Here is a 21,437-nt window from a genome sequence, read left to right as displayed (position 1 = left end):
AATAAAAGCGGAGGGTGTCTAACGAAATTAGACTAATACAATTTGCATATTATTCTAAACCACAGCATTGACAGAAAATTTCTAAGGAGGCAAAGCTTATAAATAAATTTATTGATGTAATTATTTGTCTAATTTTCTGGTTTTTTTCACGAGTAGATTATAGAATACAGCACTGCATCAACATGAAATGACAAAGCATTCCATGGTTGAAGAGGGAGACAAATGGGGTCATCCCGGGCATCCACACGAGGGAGACAAACTCCCTCTACGGATGCCCGGGATCTAAACGGCTGTTAGACGGAAGATATAAAATCAAGAACGGCTTTCGTGGAATTCACGTAAATCATAAATTCGAGTATATGATTTATTTCAACTCTATTAAAGTTGTTTTTCATTTTATCCATACTTGGTGGAGCATTCTTTTGTTCAATATAATGTTTTCAGTTCTATTCGAACTGAAAACATTATATTCCTTTTCCATCTAATTGAAATTATGTTAGTCTAAGTAATTTTTCCATGGAAGTGATCTCAACAATGATGGAATCCATAGATTAAAAAATTTAATGGTAACAAATTTACTTAAGTTTTGTGCCATCCGAAGGAAAAGTTTTGTAATAATGCAACGTAGGCAATCTGCCAAGAGGAACCGAGAGGATTTCTGTAGAAAAGTGGAAGAAACCCAAGAACTCCGTGCAGCCTACCCGACGATTGGGTACGAACCTGTGCCAACTTCCAGCTTTTGGTAACTTTTATCCGGTGGGTCACGAAATGGCTTGTTTTAGTGAATTTCTTTTGCCAGTGCAAAAGAAACAATCTGCAAATAAATATCTGAACGGGAAAAAAATATACAAAAGAAACTCAAGTATTACTGTATGTATGCATGGATTATTCACAGTTTGTGCATAAAAAAACATTTTAAAGGGATACAGGTTATACATAAATTTTATGTTGTAATTAGAAACCCATCTACAGTGCAATGGTTGCTCCCATGAGTGTCCCATATGTGGGATATATGGTTGGAGTGGGTTATATGAAGGTTTTATTTTCATTCTAGCAATTTTCTGCGGGGTATATGCCATTATAGGTTATATGCAAGAAAATACAGTAATACACTTGCATTGTTTGCAAACAATAAGCAACAATTTAATATGCAAATTTATCACTTGCATAAGTTACCAATTTTGAAATTTATCAAATGATGATTTGCTTTATACAAGCAAGAATGTTGTCAAGCAATACATTTTTGGATAAATTTCTTTATAACAATTATACAAATTTGATACAATGTACATATATACTGTATATATTACACCATACAATTTGCTTACTTTAAAAAAAATATGTATATAATAAATATTAAGCATTTATAAAACCATAAAACATTATTAGATTTTATTTTTAAACTTTTATATATATATATATGCATATGTTGTGTGTATACACACAAAATATACTAAAACACTAAATCGTTTAAATCCAATTTAAAAATACAATTTATACGTCTCGTATCCGGTATTATCATTATCGTCGATCGTTACAATTTCATGCCATTACATCATTTATATTTACATTGTTATTTACAAAATATTACAAATAAAAAATATTTAAAAATTGGCATATGAAATACTTTAAGCATTTAGATGCAAATGCATCAACATTTCTCCTCAATAATTCAAATGTGTGTGTAAATTGGCAACAAAATAACAGAAGAATGCTTTGGTGCTAAACTTACATTTGTAAGAAAATTGATCGTCTAATCGTTACCAATTATTTACAAAGGAGAGAAATACTTTCTAGGTTTTACATTAACCATTTTATTTTATTAAATATAGATTATAAAAACAAAGCTTTATGTTCAACAATCAGCATCAAGAAATAAGATCTGTATAAATGTCAAATATTTTTATAAAAATATCCAAGCGTGCCTTAAATTCAGAATTTCAGTCCACAGGCAAACTAACGAAACAAAATGAATAAAGAATTAGACAGAGGATGGGAGCAGCACGGTATTGTTATTGAGTCTGACGGGACGTTCCACGTTGTCGTTGTAATCTGCACGCTCCAGCAGGTACGACTCTTCGAGGTTGATCTCGAATCCCGGATTGGCAATGACTCGTGCAGTCACCTCCGGCCCTTCTGCGATACCTGAAGTGTAATAAAGATGAAATTATTCAGAAAAGATTAAGTATTTTCTAATACTATTGATGTTTTTATTAGGTCTATCAAACTGAAAATCTTAGATAAGAAGAAACAATCCTATATCACCTCTATTGCAGTTATTACTTTAAGTTTTTATGCCAGTGGAAACTTTTATCATGAAGTGGGAGATCTGACTTCAACGTCGAAATCAAGCGTATGTAGGATGATTAAAACTGTATCTAAAGCTTTGGGGAGCCTTTCAAAAAAAGTACTGTACGTTGCATTACCGTCGAAGTGAACGAAAAGTAGGTCTTAGTTCATTAACGGAATCAAAAATTTGCATAAACAAGCATGACATAATCTTGACAATATATGGACATTGACGAAGAACAATTGCAGCAAAGATTGAAAAATAAGTAAATATTCTTGACACATAAAAGATAGGACTAAAAATAAGAATATTAAAAAAAAACTCATTTTGTCCACCGATTTCACTACAAGATAAATATATTTCCACTGCAAAATATCTTGGTGTTTTTCGTTTCAAATATAAAATACTAGCAGATGAGCCCAGCATTGCTCGGGCAAAGATTAAGATTATTACGTTATAGCTAATCTTACCTGTTTTCACAGAATGCAAGAATTAGGTCCCCCTGTTTCCAGACTGACTAGAGAATTTTTAGATGGGTCTAAAAATATGTTCGATTTCCCACAAAAAACTGCATTGGCACCTGTAAATCTTGCACGTCGCTTTCTCTTAACACTTCTTTCATCCCCATGTGGTACCCTACTAAAATGCAGTTAAAAATAAAAAATTGCATCTAAAATAGTACAGTAGAAGCTGAGTTCTTTAGGATAAGCCTTAATCCTTTCCCTCTCCACCTGGGGGGGGGAGAAATTTCAAAAAATCTCTTCTTATGGTATGTCATGAGAATGTACACTAACTGTGTACCAAATTTCAACTTCTAACCGTTAGGGGTCTGCACTTATAATATAATCGAGATGGGTCGATATTATTATTAAGATTGTTAAATAGGTCAAAATACTGAAATGATAAGATTTAACCGAGATCAAACTACACAAAATCGAGTGATAATCGCTACTTTTTTATACAGCATTATAGCGTAAATTATAAAATTTTTCAAATCAAATATTGGCATTTCCATTTGTCAAAAGTATACTTGCAATAGATGTGATATGGTATTGATAGTGCTTTTGTTTATATTTTTTAATGGTTTATTTCATTTTTACTTTTATTTTTATTACTAAGGCATCATTCTAGAGGAAATAAGTACATCTTTTAGTCAAAATTATTTTCATGGTAATAAAAAAAATGTTTGTAGTACATCAAATTTAAGCTTAAAAACTGTGTAGGATTAATTATGATTACATAATATCATTTTTACATAAAGTATTAATTAGGATTAATAGTCAACAACTAATTTGTGAAATTAGATTTTGATTTCTTAAATTAAAAAGTGATTTGATTAAATTCTATAGCAAAAGAACAAGTTTTAGATCATTTATTTATTCATTTGAAATCTATTCCAAAAAATTTCTGTAAAAAAAACAATAAAAGGCACTAGTTCCATTAGCATAACAGTGCACAATCTTTTCCTTTTATAAAGATTTAGAAAGATGTACAGTAACACTTTGACTTAAACAAAAGACGAATCGACGAAATTTAAAAATTGTGTGAGCACCACGCAACTCTTGATTACTCGCTCCCCCACACTATTGTTCGGCTTACATGTTCGGACGTGTTGCGCAGAATCGATTTATTTTGTGTTATTTATATCTACGAAGACTTGAGAGTCCCTACTATGTCATCCAAACGAAGAAGAACTGATTCTTCTGCATCAAACAAGAAAAGAAAAACTTAACTTTACATTCCAAAGATAAACATTATTAAAGACTTTGATATAAAAATGGAAAGAGGTTACATATTTTAGAAAATATAGACTTCAACGAAGAGTGCATTTCTTCTACAAAATGAGAAATAAGAAATTATTAGCATGCTACGAGGAAATTTTGTGGCAGAAAAAAAAACAATCTTTGAGCCGTCGGATGAATTTGTTGGATTTTATGAAGCCTTTTACATCAAAATAACTTCGGTTTACTATTTTAATAATATAATTTGTTATACATATGTATTATCTAAGATTTTATTAAACATTTTTTCTAAATTATTGTTTTCTTTAGTCTCTGGCCCCAATTAAAAATAATTTGTATGTATTTATATGCAAAATTATACCCCGACTTACACAATAGGTGGGACCGAGCAATAACCGTGTAAGTTTGGGGTATTACTGTATTTAAGATTGAGATTGCATTGTAAGGAACCAAGTCCGAGCGTTATTTTTATTTTACTTTTATTTTGCTTATTATTCTATTTTTGTTTGGGGCTTGTTTTGTTAGGACGAAGGTTTCCTCACCAATCACCTTAAGTATTTAAAAAGAGAAAGAAATAAAACCCAACTCACCGACAGAAGAAAAGTGCCATAGGACTCGCACACATTTGCGCTTCCCGAGCGGCATAGAATAAGTCCGCACCGAGAAAGAGGGGGGAGACCCCACATGCACGAGATAGACTCGCTAGACCGTAAGTAATAAAAACGTCCCGGAAAAAGTGTAAAAACAAATAATGTAAAAGGTTAGTGAGTAATTGTCGGAAAAAGAAGCTGCCAGACGACGAAATAAGTATTGTTAGCATTAAGTATGTAAATGAGGAGAGTGATCGCATTCAGACTTGTGACGTCACCTCACACTATAAATCCCGAATCTCAAGTGAAGACGGAGAGGTGAATTCCAGATAGCAACGAGCTTGGTGAGCTTCGTAGCGGTAAGCGAGAGAGGTGTCCGATAGGATCGAATAGTTCCAAGGTGATTTTGAAGTGATTCGAATTGTGGATCGACAGTCAGAGAAAGTGTTGAGAGTTTGAGGAAATAGGTTCCGAGTATATTGAGGTGACGATTAGGATCTCTAGTTTATAAGAATTATTGTTATAAGTTAAACTTTTGGTTTTGTCGGATTCCCAAGGGGAATAGAGTTAAGTTAGACATAGATTTGAATTGAGTATTGTCAGGTTGATTTTGTTGCATTTCATTGAATAAATTATTGTTTGATTTTTTACTAAATATTGTATATAGTTATTACTAGACGACTAATTAAATCTTTGCTTTTTGTTGTTGACAAATCTTGTCATTATTTTATTCGGTGCACGCTTAAAGTCCAGGCCTGGCACGCTAACGCGAATCCGAGTAAAGTACCCGGTAGGTTAACGGTTGTTTCCGGCACACGATAGTCTATAATAGTCGGAAATTAAAATAGTACTTTACAGCATTTGTCCCTTATTCTCTCAACTCAATCTTACCATTGCATGTTTTGAAAATTCAGACAAAACAAAGAAATTGCTATAAGTAAATTTAGTCTTGTATTTAAATGAATTTAAAAATGTTTTCAATAGCTTGAGAAATTTTTGTTCTCATTAAGACTGATAAAAGCATTTTCCACTCAAAGTAAATTTACACAGAAATTTTCATTTCTTGAAATTCAAGTCAATTAAATTTGCTGGAATAGATTTTAAATTAATAAATTTCAAATTATAAAAAGCCCCTACTCATTAAATACAAATAAGTAAGATTACAACAACATACCATTTCTACTTTCTTTATATATAAGTATGCAGCTCAAACAGGACAAAACAAGTACTGTACCCATGACTACAGATATGGCCACCATCCACACTGCCGAACTGAACTCGTCAGAATTGGCCAACATATGTCGAATCACATCTGAAATAAAAATGATGATTTATTTATGAAATTAAAACATTATAACTTTTATTAAAATTACAACTTTCAGTTGGTAGCAACACTTCCATAAAGCACAAGTCTTGTGTTTGCTACATTCATTTTTACTTTACTAACTATTATCTTTCTATAGTACTACAGAAAATTAATACAGTAAAATTATATGAAAATTATTTGTTTGTAAAAACATTGAAAGTTGCATTGACTAAGACAATACTCAAATTTATCCAACACTAATAAGATTTGGGCAATTTACAATAGTTTGCGAGATAAATAATTGTTTCATAAATGATTCAATTACAAAAAAAAAACTTTTATTTCAGCATTTATAATAAAATGCTACTTTCAAATTAAGAAGGGGAGAAATATAAACTTTAACATGCATACCTGAAACAATGAAATGTTTATGCTAGCTTTACCAAAAAAAATCTACAAAATAGTGAATGATAATATCAGGCAAATTCATATAAGAATTCTTGCATGCAAGAAATACACTGCAAATGTTAAAAGTATCCCAAAATAAATTAAAACACAATGCTATATACAAGAATAAAGTAATCTTTAAGAAATGCAATAAATTAAAACAAATACATAAAGTATTTGTAATTTAAATGAAATTGAAAGCTAACAAGAAGCAACTAAATACAGTAAAAAAACTGAAAAACAAATATGAATGAATAAAACTAGAACTAAAATGAAAACGTGTGCGCATGTTTTCATTAAATGAACATTAATGACCTAGTTATATAACAGATATATATCAAAGATTTTAACTAGGCCATTAATCAATGTTCATTTTGAAAGAGTGTACTTCCAATTCTATTCATCCTTGTTCTTTACATTAAAGAAATTGCTGATATCTATTTGTGTTTTAATCTAGTTTCTAATCAATATCACATCTTAGTGTTGCTATCAATATTATTTAGAAGTTTTTGATGTAAAACCTTATAAGAAAAGCCACCAAAACATCATATGAAAGTCTAAGAGAAATAAGATCACCTTCACCAGAAAAACTTGAGTAATATAAAAGCTAGAATTCATATGTATTATCAAACTCAACCACAGACAATAATTGACAAGTGATTTCTTTTTTAAGCCTAACAAACTTTTTTAGGATTGAGAAAGAGATGTTCACATTCTGCTGTAACAGTAGATAATATTCTATCTGATGGTTTTTGAAGTTTCTTCTAAGATTAATATTGGACCATGATAATAGGGCAAAAGCCTGAAAGTGCTTGGGGCTTACAGAAAACAAGTCTCCATGAAAGCAGCAATAAACAGAAAATAGAATAATAGAAACATAATAAAATGAATTCAATATGTAAGTTCAGTAAAAACCAGAAACTTCCATAAATTTTTTTTCGAATGCATGACATCGTTATTGATAATTACAAATAAATCACAGATAAGTGAGCAGTCAATAACTGTTTACTACTCAGGTTTCTGTTATGTATATACAGTAGATGTTAATTCATTTCATTGTAACTTTAACAGAATAAACACTTTTACAATTAAAATAATTCTGTTATTTAATAAACTACATTTTATTGTATCAACCACCTTCTGATTAGATACAAAACTTTATACTTTATTTATACATCAAATTTATGAATTTCATAAGTAAAATAAATAGCTGATACTTCTTCAGTTTTACATACTTTTTAATTATAAAAAATATATTATTATTATATCAATTGAACACAATCTCTGCACAATTACAAAGTTTGAATTCTTTCAAAGATAAATGATGTATATTCAAATAAAGTTTTTAAATTATTTTTAAATAAATTTTAACTATTGGGTTGTTCAGAAAATAATTTCGTTTTTTTTCATGGAGGAAAAAAAAACAATTTTCTTATAATATATAAATATTTTATTGAATTATATATTGACTATTTTGGTCAAATACCTGTTGCCATTTTCTGGTAGTAACATGATTCCACATTCATAAAAGTTTTGATTTTTGCTTACAAAAAACTGATCCAAGTGATTTTTGACATCCTCATTTGAAGTAAATGTTTTACTGTTTAAAAAATTTTGTAAAGACCAGAACAAGTAATAATCTGAGGGTTCCAGGTCTGGCAAATATGGTGGGTGTGGTAGTAACATCCCATCCAAGCTGTAAAAGTTTCTGAGTTACCAAACTTGTGTGAAATTTGGCATTATCATGGTAAAACATTACACCTTTTGTTGATCAATTCTGGCCTTTTCTATTTGATGATATTACTCAATTTGTTTACTCAAGGGCAGTACACTTTTGAATCAATTGTTAAATTGTCTGGTGAAAGCTCCAAAAAAAAAAAAAAAAATTTTTCTTAAAACACCACCAAAGAGCGTCTCTCTTTAAGAACATGTGGAACCCATATATCGAGCTTTGAAACAAAACCAATTTGTTTCAAGTAATCATAAATGGTTCAATTCAACAAATTTAATTTCTTAATGATTTCACTCATTGTTATTCGGCAGTTTGCTTCAATCAGTACCTTTATTTTGTTTTCATTGGGTTCAACTGGCCATCCAGAACATGGTTCATCTACAATATTGAAATTGCCAGAACGAACTTTTGTGAACCAGTTTTGGCACTGTCTTTCTCTCGACACATCTTCTCCATACATGTACCACAACTTTTTTCTTGCTCGAACAGCATTTTGATTTTTTGGTAATAAAAAAGCAAAATATGCCGAAAATGATTCTTTCAATTTTCCATATTTGATGGGACACCGAAAAAAAACAATTGTACAGAATCGAACAAAATTTTTTGTAAATAAGCCTTAAAATGTCAGCTGTCAAAATATATAATGAAAATGTGGTTTAAAATGAAATTGGCTGGTAAAAATACAACTAATTCCTCTAGTAATAAAAAAGCGAAATTATTTTCCAAACAATCCAATAAGAACAGGACATTTTTTTAAAATTTATGAAAAAATAGGCTATTCACAAAACATAATATAAAAATATTAAAACTATATCTTAATATGACATAATATAAACTGATATGCTCTTCACAATTCTATTTTAACTTAGTTTAAGCTTTAGTAGAAATTTTTTATTTTAGCAGATAGTTAAGTAAAAATATCAGTGTTTCATAAATGAAGGAAAATTTTGTATAGCAACTAAAGATTCACCTAAAGATTATTTATAAAATAATTTATTTATATAAACTAACAAAAATTTAATCCAATTTTATATTTTCTGATAAAATGTTGAGTCAAATTGTGAGATATAATTTACAATATTATTTTTTCTAAAATAAGTACAAATGTTTAGTTATTTTAGTTTTAATGAAATTCCAAGTCAAAAAATGTATTGCTGTAGGAATATAGCACATTTTGTTACAGATTAAAAAACTTATAAAATACCTGGAGACTCTAATGTGTTTGCTGTCGAGGCCTGCACTACAGTTGCTTCTCCCGGACCCAATTTGTTGTTGGCCCAGAGGCGAAAAATGTAATCCATTCCCGGTTGCAGATTATATACAAGAAATTGACGCTGAAAGTACATACAACTTTGTTGATAATATATGAAAATTAAGGTTAATAAAATAACAAAAATAATATATAATTAATGTTTTATTTTGGTTTATTATCACTACAAGGCCTAAATCAATGATCAAAATTCAATTGTCTCTCAAGTATTAAATATTCTTCCTATAAAAATGTATTTTGATTCTAAATGTACAGTAGATACAGGCTTTCAGTCTTTTTGTAAAGTTTTGGTCAAAGATCCTTGTTAATATATATTATTGTTTTCCTAAAATATTTTCAAAACTATAATGATAATGCTGGTTAGTTATTGTAAGAGTGAGATTTAGACTTTACTTACAAAATGTAATTCTTTGCCAAAGAAAATATAGAAAAAATTATAAATTCATATTAAGATAATTTAATTAATTATTGTATTAGGGGTGAATCCAGGGGGTGCGGAGGGTGCTTATGCACTCCCTAAAATCCTAAGTAGAAAAGAGTTTCCATCATAGCACTACAAGGATATCGATATTGACACGAAGCACACCCACTAAATGAAATTCCTGGATCTGCCCCTGGGTACATAAAATATGATAAAAATTATTAAGTTTGGTTTAATTCAATAATTTTCAAGTTAAATGATGATGATAATGATTTCTGATTTCAGAAAGTTAACCACTTTTTAAGAAGTCATATCAGACTTTTTATAGTCCTAAATCATTTGAAGATTTAAATATGTAATTAATAACTAAAACTATTGATAATTTATTATATTTAGAAACTGTTCTTACTTAAACAAATCTACTATATAAATTTTTTTTATTAATATATATAACAAACATGAAGATATTGCACTTTATTAACACATTCATAGTAGAAAAACATTAAAGTCAAGTTAATTGCTAATTGCAGTCAAATCAATCTTCATACTTGCAACACTTAATGTTCAATTTTTCTTGGGTAGTAACATCTACAGAAAGCTGTTTTCTAATATAGTGAAATTTAATTAAAATATTGTTAAATATTCGTCTAAATCAGCTGGAATTATTATTGAATGCGTAATTCTGTTTATAATTCAGGAAATAAGCCATGTCAATTAACTAACTGATTCCATTGGATTTAATTAGCAAAATTTATTATTTATCAATTCATTTCTTTATTATTCTAAACACAAAAAAATATTTAATTTGTTTTTAGTCAGAATTTTAAACTACTTTGTCTAATTATATAAATAATGCACTTACTGCAATCGGACTAATGAGAATAGGAAATGGGATATGCCAAGCAGCAATTCTCTCATTGGAATGTAATGGACGGTACATCAGAGTAAAATGAGTTATTGGATAACCACCATCGTCTGAAACTCTCCATCGGATGGTGGCCACAATTGTTGTTGGATGAACGCTGACATCAACCAATTTGTCTGGAGGAGCTATAAAAAAATTATTTAGAAACTGGTTAACCTTTAACATTATGTATAAGTGTATATATATATATATATATATACAGTCAAACCTGTTTTTATGCGGTCTTTTTTTGTGCGGTATAGTTGGTGACTAGTCTCATGCGATTTGTCATGTCTCACGTTGACTTATTATAGCTAAATAAACTTATTATAGCATAAATGAACTTATTATAGTAATATTATTGCATGAATATGCGAAAAATAAAATAATTTACTTTTTAAGTCAACAAAACACCATCTGGACAAAAATATGTAAAACAGACGATAGACGAGACGATGCAGTCAAGTGCTGACATCTGTTGTCAATAAATTCTATTTCGAACGGTTTTGAGTTATTTTCTATGTGAGATTTCTTTTATGCGATCCCTATTAACCGGATAAAAAAATATTTTTTAAATTGTGTTGCGAAAACTATTTTTTATAGCCACTCGTGAAGGTTCGTGTGATTTTTTTTATGCGTTTTTTTTATGCGGTCCCTATCCACCGCATAAAAACAGGTTTGACTGTATATATATAATACAATAATTAGAAAAATATTAATCATTATTAAAATTGTTATTGTTATTGTTTTTTTACTTTTTCATGTACATGAAAAAGTAAAAAAACAATAACAATTTTTATGAATGCTTTGAATGAAACTACCACCAAAAAACTAGATAAATCATTAACTAAAATTATAAAAATAAAATTACTGTTAAATTTCATTCTGATTAATAAATCAAAATATAAGATACATTTTTATTTAGAAAATTTTGTTATAAATTAATTATAATCATTGTATGTTCAATAATGAATGATTTTGTTTTTCAATTATCACCGTTCTAGTATCTTATATTTTTTAATTAAAGTATATTTATTTAATATTTTGCTATATATGAAGCAGTTTAAAGATAGAGCTGCTAATTAAAAATATTATAAGTTGTATTTGGATATTTTTAATGAATGGGGCTCAAGAACCTATCTAATAATATAAGCCATTGATCACGTGTCAGTTTATCTGTAACAGTATGCCAAGAATGCCCACTAGGGGGTGTCCCAGGCTACTAGTTTAAATATAGAGAGCATTTTGAATTATACAGTGTTATCAGGGCCGGATTTGAGGCGATTGGTACCAATCGGGCCCCGCGCTTGAAGGGGCCCTGCATCACGTCAAAATTTATATATTTAAAAATAGTACATGTTACAAAAATAAATATCTAGGTATATTATTATTAAAAATAAAACAGCATATTTCAATATGTAAATTAACTGTTAATTAATTTTGTTATTTAAAGTTTGAGGGGCCTCGCAAAAAAAAATTCAATCGGGCCTCGCACCTATTGGATCCGGCGCTGAGTGTTATATGTGAGATACAATATATTTAAAAGAATGATAGCTCCATGTTTAGATTATTGTAAATTCTGTTCCTCTTGTGTTAATTTTAATGCTTTTCATTTAGCAACTGAATTTTAGTAACTGAATTTAGGTTTTGACACGTCAGATAAAAGTGTTTTGGTTCAAATTGTTTATCAGTTCAACCATATAAGCAATTGTTACAAGATTATAATAAATATCACTAAAATGAATGGCTAATGGAAACTAATTTGTTTAGTTTAAGATATTTTTTTCTAGAATCTTAACCACCAGGAGATGTCAATGTAATATATTAGTGGATATTTCAGTGTTTGAGAGTTGGCAGTGTTTTTGGTCGGTGCTTTTTGGCATATTATAATTAATAATTTACTTAATTCTTTCAGGTAATTGTTTAATTTTCTTTGTATATAATTTTTATAAAATTTTTGTTTGCATTGACTTGTTTGAATTGCAATGAATTTTTGTACATTACAGTATAGCCCAGTTTCTGGAGAAGTTTTATTTTAGCATTAATAAAAAATTCATTACAGTTGTAAGAAAAAACATATTACAGGTACTCCTCACTTTGTGACCTATCTGCTTAACGACCACTCGCACTTACAACCAATCGAGTTTCAACCTGCAATTCGGGGAATCCCCTTTCTCAGCTTGAGTGTCGATCAGTGGTGAATGGTGACATGCGCACTAAGCATACTATAATAGGCTTGTGTGTATTATAATTGTCTTATAGTACTATAATAGGCTAATAGCATACTATAATAGTCTTTTTATGAATAAATTTGAAGTTTGTTGCATAATTTGTATAATTTTACAACGATCCTATATTCCTGGCGCAAGCTCCTCGCTTATCGACCAACTCGCTTAACGACGTAGTCGTCGGAACAGAACTCGGTTGTAAAGTGAGGAGTACCTGTATTTTATGTACAGACTCTCACTGAATTGCAAAAATTTTTCTGTCCCATGAAAATTCAAAAAATTCATGGAAATGTATTTTGCATACTACAAAAAATAAATGGCAAATCTAACTGGATAACAAAAATACAGAGCCTAAGGCCGCGACTCCACTAGCCGTAAAAGGACCGTAAAACCCCTCGCCATAAAAGCTTTTAATTAATCACGTGACCATGATATTTTACGACCTGCTCAGGCGTAAAATATCATGGTCACGTGATTAAAAGCTTTTACGGTGAGGGGTTTTACGGTCCTTTTACAGCTAGTGGAGTCGCGGCCTAACTCCATAACTGCTCAAAAAAGCACATAAAACATTCATTGTGTTTATTCTGTAATAAAATTTGAATATACATAGTTGCTTGACCATCTGCTGTTGTCAGCAGTTGTCTAGTATTTGGTATTCTTAACTGCACTTGTACTCTTGTATTATTTTTGATTGTAAGACGTTTTTACTGGCATTTGTCTTAATTTTTTAATTGTACATTTCAAAGCACATGCTTGTCATTTTTCCTGTAAATGAAAATAAAACATTGAATTTATTCTATTCACACATTTATCACATATTTCTTTTTGTTCCACTCAAATTTAGGCAAACATAGTTACAAATGCTACATAAGCATTTATAATTCTGACTTGCATAAGTTTTGCAGAACAAAATCCTTATGTCAGTCAGGGAGTGGCTATATCTACTACATATAGTAATAGATATAGCTATTCCCTGATAGATACCAGTAGGTACTAATTTCAATTTTATAACCTAATTGGTTTCCAGAAAATTTATGAAGCAAACCAACAAATTAAATTTGCACCCTTTTGAACTATGTAAAACCAGAGATTGACAACAAAAAATAAGGCACTTAAATGTGGCATTTCATGCAGTCATACTGAAAAATTTGTATTAATTGTAAAAATAAAAATTACAAAGCAAGTGACTATAAAAGATTTAATTTACACAGTAAAATCTCAACTCATTATTTTCATTGGAAGAACTAAAAAAAAAATAATAATGGATACAAAAAATAATCATATTTGTGCCTATACGTATTTTATTTATTGAATCAAAACAATACATACGCCAGTATTATTTTTCCACTGTCAATTTCAATCTTCATTTTTTTCTTTTTTAAAGTCCTTCATTTGTTTAGTAGCATCATGTTTGATTTCAGCAATTATGTCAGCACACTAAAATGTTCTCATGTACTTGAATACATAAAGTGCTTCAAGTAAAACTCTGCACTTGTTTGGATTCAACTCACTACCCCCCCTCTCTCTCTCCGGTTCATTGTCTAGCAGGTAAGATGTATACAAGGATGTACAGCTAATTGTAAACAGTTCAAACTGTTAGTTTCTAAACCACATTCCAAAAACAGCAACCACTATTACTGTCACTGATACATATTAAGATTTGTGTGTATAGTGTTGCACGTTCTTAAAAATAATCTGGAATTAATGTTCTTTGGGATTAAAAATTCTGACCAATAAATGCATGATGATGATAAATTGAGGAAGAGTCAATGCTGGTTTGTTTCCTATAGTTTAAATTTGTTTGGGAATCCTATTAAATTGAACAATGTTTTCAGGAAAGCAACATATCTGAGAATGATAAATTCAGGTTTCACTATATTTGTATATCATTTGATTGAAAATAAATCTTTATATGAAAATCTCTCTCAAATATCATTATTGTAGAATGATCACAATTAGAACAAAAAATAATTCTTTATTGGAGAATACTTAAACAAAACCCAAAACAAAAATAAAAAAAAGTTAGCATCAAAGTGCTTTCAAGTTGCTACAACTATTCTTCAGGAATGTGAGTAGAACATTACTGCTGTGGAGGCAAGCTTATATAAATGTAGTTGACATGGGTATGGTAGAAATTTTAAAAATATATATTATTAATAAACTTTTTACAACTTAAGTTTGCTTTCATTCATTATTCATACACAATTTTTGAATTTTTTTTGTCGTCACCCATGCCAACTATTACTTATTTAAATTCTACAATCTCACCACCGTAGCAACAATGTTCTATTGCCTGAAGATGAGTTCAGGCAATTCAAAAACACTTGGATGCATAATTTTTCTGATTCTGTTTGGTTTTTGTTTAAATGTTTTTCATTAAAGAATTAATTTTTATTTTATTTTATTCTTTGGTGTTCTATATTAATTATTAGTCCATGATTTGAGTATTTTAGTTATCTTACATCTTAAACAATTTATAATTCTGGGCATATATTTTCTATACAAAATATTGTTCAAAAACATGGCTTTAATTCAGACATTTGTTTCTGGCCAAGCAATATTCATTCATTAAGCAATTTGATGTTTTTTGTTATGGAATTAATATAAGTTTTATCAAATTATAGAATGTTGTAACAAAAAAAAATCTTACTTTGAATGATAACTTGAGTGCTTAAATTCAGAGCATCAAAATCATTTTCAGCATGACAGGTATAATTTCCTTCATCCAATTTTTTCAAAGTGGTAAATACTAGAATTCCATTTTCTAACTCACGAATTCTCCACTTTAATTCAGAGGACAGCTTCTGTCCATCTTTGAACCAGTTGAATCGTGGATTTGGAATGCCACTCACATTACAAGACAGTGTTAATTTTGATCCAAGATCAACTATAGTTGCAGCAGGAAGAGGTTGCAGTATTCTAATAGAAGCTAAAGAAACAATAAATAAATTTAATATTTATATTAACAAAATAAAATCATAATTTATCATAATTTTAAACAAATTAAAGAACTAGAATCCAACAAATGTGATAATTATGATTCAATGCAATTTGACATTAATTATATTATTTTAGAAATTAGCATAGTATCTATCAATACAATACTTACTTTATAAACAAATTATTTATATAATTTATGCAAATCTTGATAAAATGATAATATACATCAATTTCCCAAAGTTACATGGGTCAGCAAAAATCATAAACATATTTGGAAGAGTGTGATGCAATTCATTTCACTTAGAAAGTAGTTTATTTTTATAATAAAATTATTATTTATGATCCAACAATGAATCAAATCAATCTAGAGTGAGTAAGGCCTGCGACTGACAAGGCCTGGAAAATGGTTCCATTCCAGATGGTTCCTAGTTTGCAGTCTTCTTAATGAGTGGACTCTTCTATCTCTGGAATCATCTTTAAATAATTCAGTCATAATTCTACCTTTCAGGACCACTTCTCAAACCTTTTTGTCATCTCCATTAGATCTATGTAAGACTGCCCTTGCTTTTTTATGCCAATTGTTCCAAAACATACATTTAGATTGTCTCATGGCTGAGAGGAGTCTTCCCGTGCTCTTTACCAACCCTCTTGTCCCCTCCAAGATGATCAGTGTCAGAAAGTTGAGCCTTATCATCTATCTCCTGAATTGAAATCTGTGATGGATTTTAGTTCAAATAAATAAACTGATAATCTATGGGTTATTTTATCCCCTGACTCTTCCAGCACCTGACAGATGGGTGTCCATACTTGAATGTCTACTGAAGTTTTGCAACACAAATGGTATGCTAGGATCTCATAATTGTGAATATTCATTTGGTAGACCACATAGTGAAATGTTTTAATTTATATCTACATAAACAAACTGTATTAACTATTATTTATTCTTTACATCAGATCTGAAGAACAGAAATATTTCTCCATGTATAAATTTAAATTTGGGTAAATTCTCTAACTTTTATCCAGTGATTCACTTTATACATAAAATTTTCTAAATTAATAAATTTTCACATTTAACAAATAAAACATATACAAGTACATTTTATTTTCCATAATACAAACATAATTTAATTGTAACTAGTGATGGAATGATACCAAAATTTCGCTCAATTCCAATACAATTCCAGATTCCAATTTAAATTCTTTTGAAAATTTTCTGAAGTTTATTTTAGTTTAGAAAAATTAACAATTTACATTACGAGCACCAGTATATTCATTAATTAATAAACATTAAGCTTAAGAATGGAAAATGATTGAGACATCTAGAATCAATCTTTAGAAAGAAACTTAAAAATTCTCCATTTATATGTGGATATGCATGCTTTTATTGTGTACTACAAAAATAAATTTCTAATCTTATTTCAGATAAAGCCAAATTATTAAGACTAAAAGTAAACTGTTTTATTAAATTAAAATAGTTTATCCTGTTATTAATCCACAACCATAAATTCATATGGCTTTAAAAAAAAAGCAATTATTTGTTTATTATTCATTAACAAATCATGTATAACACATGTACAAAAGTATATACTTCTTAAATTTATCCCTTAATAAATTTCCTGAACTTTATAAAATATTAATAAATTAATAAACAAGAAAATAAATCAAAAATTGTTTTGTTATGCAATCAAGATTATTAAAATGAAAAATGACACTAACATTTAAATTAAAGTTATTTATCATTTTTTGTACTTTGTAAAATTTTGGAGAAATTTTGTATATGCTTGGGAATAATTTTGGGTCCTGAAAATATTCTGCACCCTTTTCATAAATACGATTTAAAAAAAAACCAAATATGTCTTGTCATCAAGAAATGTAATTCACTGACATTTTTGATTGAGAAACAGCTGGTCAAATTCTACCATGCACCTTCCGCTTTCAACTCACTGCAGGTTATAGAATGTCTCAATACCATTTCTCTGGTAGCCAATGAATACATGACAATCTTGGACTTCAAATCGATGTATCCTTCTATAAAAACACCTCCTTGTTTTTGTGCAATAAGGGATTTCCTGTTTGCCAACATTGATGATGCGCGAAAACATCACAATCATATCATATACTGGAACTTGCGCATCTCGTATTTTATACATCATTCTTTGAATTTGAGAACAAAGTACACTTAGAAGGAAGAGGTGTACCAATGGGCAGTCCCATGTCAGCAATATGTTGTGAGCTGGTGGTGCGACAATTAGAAAACAACATTCTATCCAAATTCCAACACTTTATTATCTTTTACGCTAGATATGTTGATGATATCTTCATCTTGTGGCAAAGAAAACCAAACCTGCAGCAATTTTTAAAAGTGATCAATGATAACATAACCCCTACGGATTATTCCTACAATTAGACCAGGAGAGTGAAACAACAGTGAACTTTTTGGACAATTCCACCTCTTGCAAATATGGCAAAGTTTGGACCAAAGTATACAGGAAACCATGTTTCCAACCCATTTAATTCATCATAACTCTGTTGATCCTCTCCACATCAAATTGGCAGCCTTTAGATCCTTGATAAGAAGGGCATATACACATTGTACCAGCATACGTGACACCAAAACAGTCTTAAGGATTGCAGAACAACAGGGTTATCCAATAGAAATGATAAGGAAGTTGATCTCAATCTTTCAAGCAGCAAAACGTCAGCATGTGTCAGTGGACCAGAAACAAAGAGTGGTTTTAAATTATATCCCTTTTTAAGAGGAACACATAAGAAAGCAGCCAGAGCTAATAATCTCATGGTTGTATATTGACGTAACCAAACAATATTCGGAATTTTAAGGAACAATAAAAAGCCATATAACTGTAATTCGGCCGTGGGGATTTACTGCATCCCGTTAATTGACCAACGTTTCAAATCAAAACTGGTCTACGTGGGTGCAACTATGCACAACTTACAACAATGGCTCAAAGAACATAAATATACAATTGATAAAAATCTCAATAACACGACGCTGGCAGCTTATGCACAACATCAGGACATCTAGGTGCAACGGGAACAGGAATCGATCATCAAACCAACATCAAATATACATACTATGAGATATCTGAAAAGATTGGAGATTTTTAAAGTGCACAAAAACTGGTTGCATTAACCATAGAGATGCGGACACCTAGGCTACCGTACGGCGGTCTTTTTACAAAAGTTAATTTTATTACGGGACATTTATTCATCTATTTTTACTTTTTATCATTTGTTTTATTTCTGTAGTTATTTGTTTATTATTCACAACTACAATTTCAGTTATTAATTATTTTAGAATTCTTGTTATCATTTATTTTTAAATTTATGTTCTACTTTCACGTCCTATTTTATCGTAACCGAGGAAGATCAGTTAAACCAATCAAAAACGTTTTTATTTAGTAAATTTTCTTTGCTGAATTTTTAAAGGAGTGTCATCTCCAATTTGGTTTAAGTGGTCCACGAATCAACTTTGAGAATCACAAATCTAGACAAGTATTTGATCAAGCACAACACATTATACAAAACAGACTGCTACCAATCACCTAAATATACTCAGAATCTGTTAGGTGCGACAGAAAACAGGAATGCCATCCAACTCATCTTGTTAAATTGCATAAGTCAGGATTTTGATTTGAATCTCGTTCTCTTACGACGGTCAAGTTCTCGCCACACAACCATTTAATCGATTTAAAAATGGGAAAATTTTAATTAAATTCATAAATCCATTAATTTTGTTGATGATTTCACTTACAGAAGTCAGACCATCAGCAAAGGCTTGGTAAGACTCCAAATGACCCACAATATCAAATTTATATATTGATAATATATAGCATACTTAAAGATTTTCTCAAAACATTAATTAATAGTTAAAGGTGTTTTCAAATTAAAAAATTCTACCTCAAAATTCGTTTAAATTTCTTTAAAAAATCTAAGCGATTGACTTTTTTAACTTAATCAAGAAAGAGGTCAACCTCATAACCTAAATTCACGAAGAAAAATCAAATTAAATCTTTAGAAAATTAATTACTATTTAATATAGTTAAAATAAAATTAATTAATAATCTTAAATACTTATTTTATCCATTATTTTAACATAATTTGTACCTTTCGCCGGATATAAATAAATAATTGTCAATAAAGAAACAAGTGCATTTAACAGCTGACATTTATAAAATGTCATTTCCAAACCAACCGACTTCCGCCATCACAGTATCGATGCCCTCTGGAGGCGAATTATTAAACTGTTTTTTTTAAAAAGAGGACTTTACTTCTAAAAAGCTCTCTAAATCCAGTAAATTGTGTTTGTATCATCTCTCAAAATTACAATAATGCATTTATAGTAAATTATAATTAATTATAAAGGTTAAGAACATTTTTTTTTCACTTTTGTACGTATATTATATGTTGTTTATACATGAAATCCACGAGGTGAAATAAATAACAATGAGTAAAATTTCTTAACCAGTTTGATTTACCTATAATATAAAGAACGTGAAGCAGAACCAAAAGAAATTTCCTATAAACGAGAGAAATATCATTGAAATTTATAAACAAACAGCGAAGAGATGGCGAATGAGGGAGAAGCGGAACGTCAAAACAGTTCCGCTTCTCCCTCGTCTTCCGCTTCTTCAAAACGCTGTTCGTACCCTGAACGCTGGGAGTTCGGTCTTGGGTTTGCGCCTCGCTCGGACGGGCTGACCACGTGGAGTTTTCCGGGTTTTCTCCACCTTTGTAACGCCTAAATAGGGACCATTTTTCCTTAAAAAGACCTCCCGGAAGGTATTCACCCAGGCAGATCGCCCAAGTGTTGCGTTGCCATAACTAAACAAACAAACAAACACGGAACGTCAAAAGATTTGAGAAGGTTATCTAAATATTATTAACGTGTAGAGAAAATAACAAAACATCAAAAGATATGAGAATGATTTCGTTTATAGAGTGGGAAATCAACACAAAAAAATGTTACGTGAAGAAAACAGGCGGTCAGGGCAGTCGAGAGGGAAGAGCTGGAAATTTTTTCAGCTCAGAGAAAACTTAATAAGGGACCTGTAGTGATTATGACCCCTATAAATTAATGTTATGTTTATAAACAAAAAATGATACATTTAAGACTGCTATTTATTAATAAAGAAATATTCTACGTACAGTAGAGCATCGATTATCCGACCGTCAACCGTCACATCGGTTAACCGACCTCGTTCTAGTCGGCAAATTCAAATGTCCGCTAGTGATGTGGCGCTACAATATTTGACTATGTCTTGGCTACTTTAATATTATTTTTGTTAACTTTTTGCGTGGTTTAACTGGCAACATTGGCAAAATTGGCAACTGGACCATGAAAGAGAGGCCAGTATTTAAACCAGGCATAATTTTATTTAACGACGCTATCCAATTGCTGTTTTTAAAACGTGTGCGAGATTTAGCGGCAAAAAAAAAAACAAAAAAAACCAGTGTCAGCTGCGAAGCAAAAGAAACTTCTGGACTTCTTTCTCTAATGTATAGGTCTTCTTTATGTAAAATATGTAACCCGAATATATATTTTTTTG

At 30.1% G+C, this 21,437-nt stretch overlaps 1 protein-coding gene across 1 annotated transcript; it reads right to left on the bottom strand.

Moving 5' to 3' along the window:
* Window positions 1-1,377: 1,377 nt before the first annotated feature.
* LOC136983505 (cell adhesion molecule DSCAM) lies at window positions 1,378-20,113 on the bottom strand. Its single transcript, XM_067280261.1, has 6 exons — window positions 19,996-20,113; window positions 15,581-15,859; window positions 10,661-10,848; window positions 9,312-9,441; window positions 5,797-5,934; window positions 1,378-2,145 (listed from the first exon to the last, which is right to left on the bottom strand). The coding sequence occupies exons 1-6, from the start codon at window positions 20,069-20,071 to the stop codon at window positions 1,982-1,984; spliced, it is 975 nt and encodes a 324-aa protein (XP_067136362.1). The 5' UTR covers window positions 20,072-20,113; the 3' UTR covers window positions 1,378-1,981.
* Between the last annotated feature and the right edge of the window lie 1,324 nt (window positions 20,114-21,437).

This window comes from Centruroides vittatus, unplaced genomic scaffold (genome assembly GCF_030686945.1).
Source record: "Centruroides vittatus isolate TY-2023 unplaced genomic scaffold, ASM3068694v2 contig_882, whole genome shotgun sequence".
Taxonomy (NCBI): Eukaryota; Metazoa; Arthropoda; class Arachnida; order Scorpiones; family Buthidae; genus Centruroides; species Centruroides vittatus.
The sequence above is the reverse complement of the archived record's forward strand: the minus strand, read 5'-3'. Positions and strand labels throughout refer to the sequence as shown.

Bases quoted from the DNA above. Each gene is read 5' to 3' on its own strand.
- LOC136983505 (XM_067280261.1), bottom strand. From the start codon at position 20,071: ATGACATTTTATAAATGTCAGCTGTTAAATGCACTTGTTTCTTTATTG. The intron at 9,442-10,660 runs GTAAGTGCATTA...ATGTACTTTCAG, and splicing joins TTCTCATTAGTCCGATTGCA to CGTCAATTTCTTGTATATAA. The intron at 2,146-5,796 runs GTATGTTGTTGT...ATTACACTTCAG, and splicing joins ATATAAAGAAAGTAGAAATG to GTATCGCAGAAGGGCCGGAG.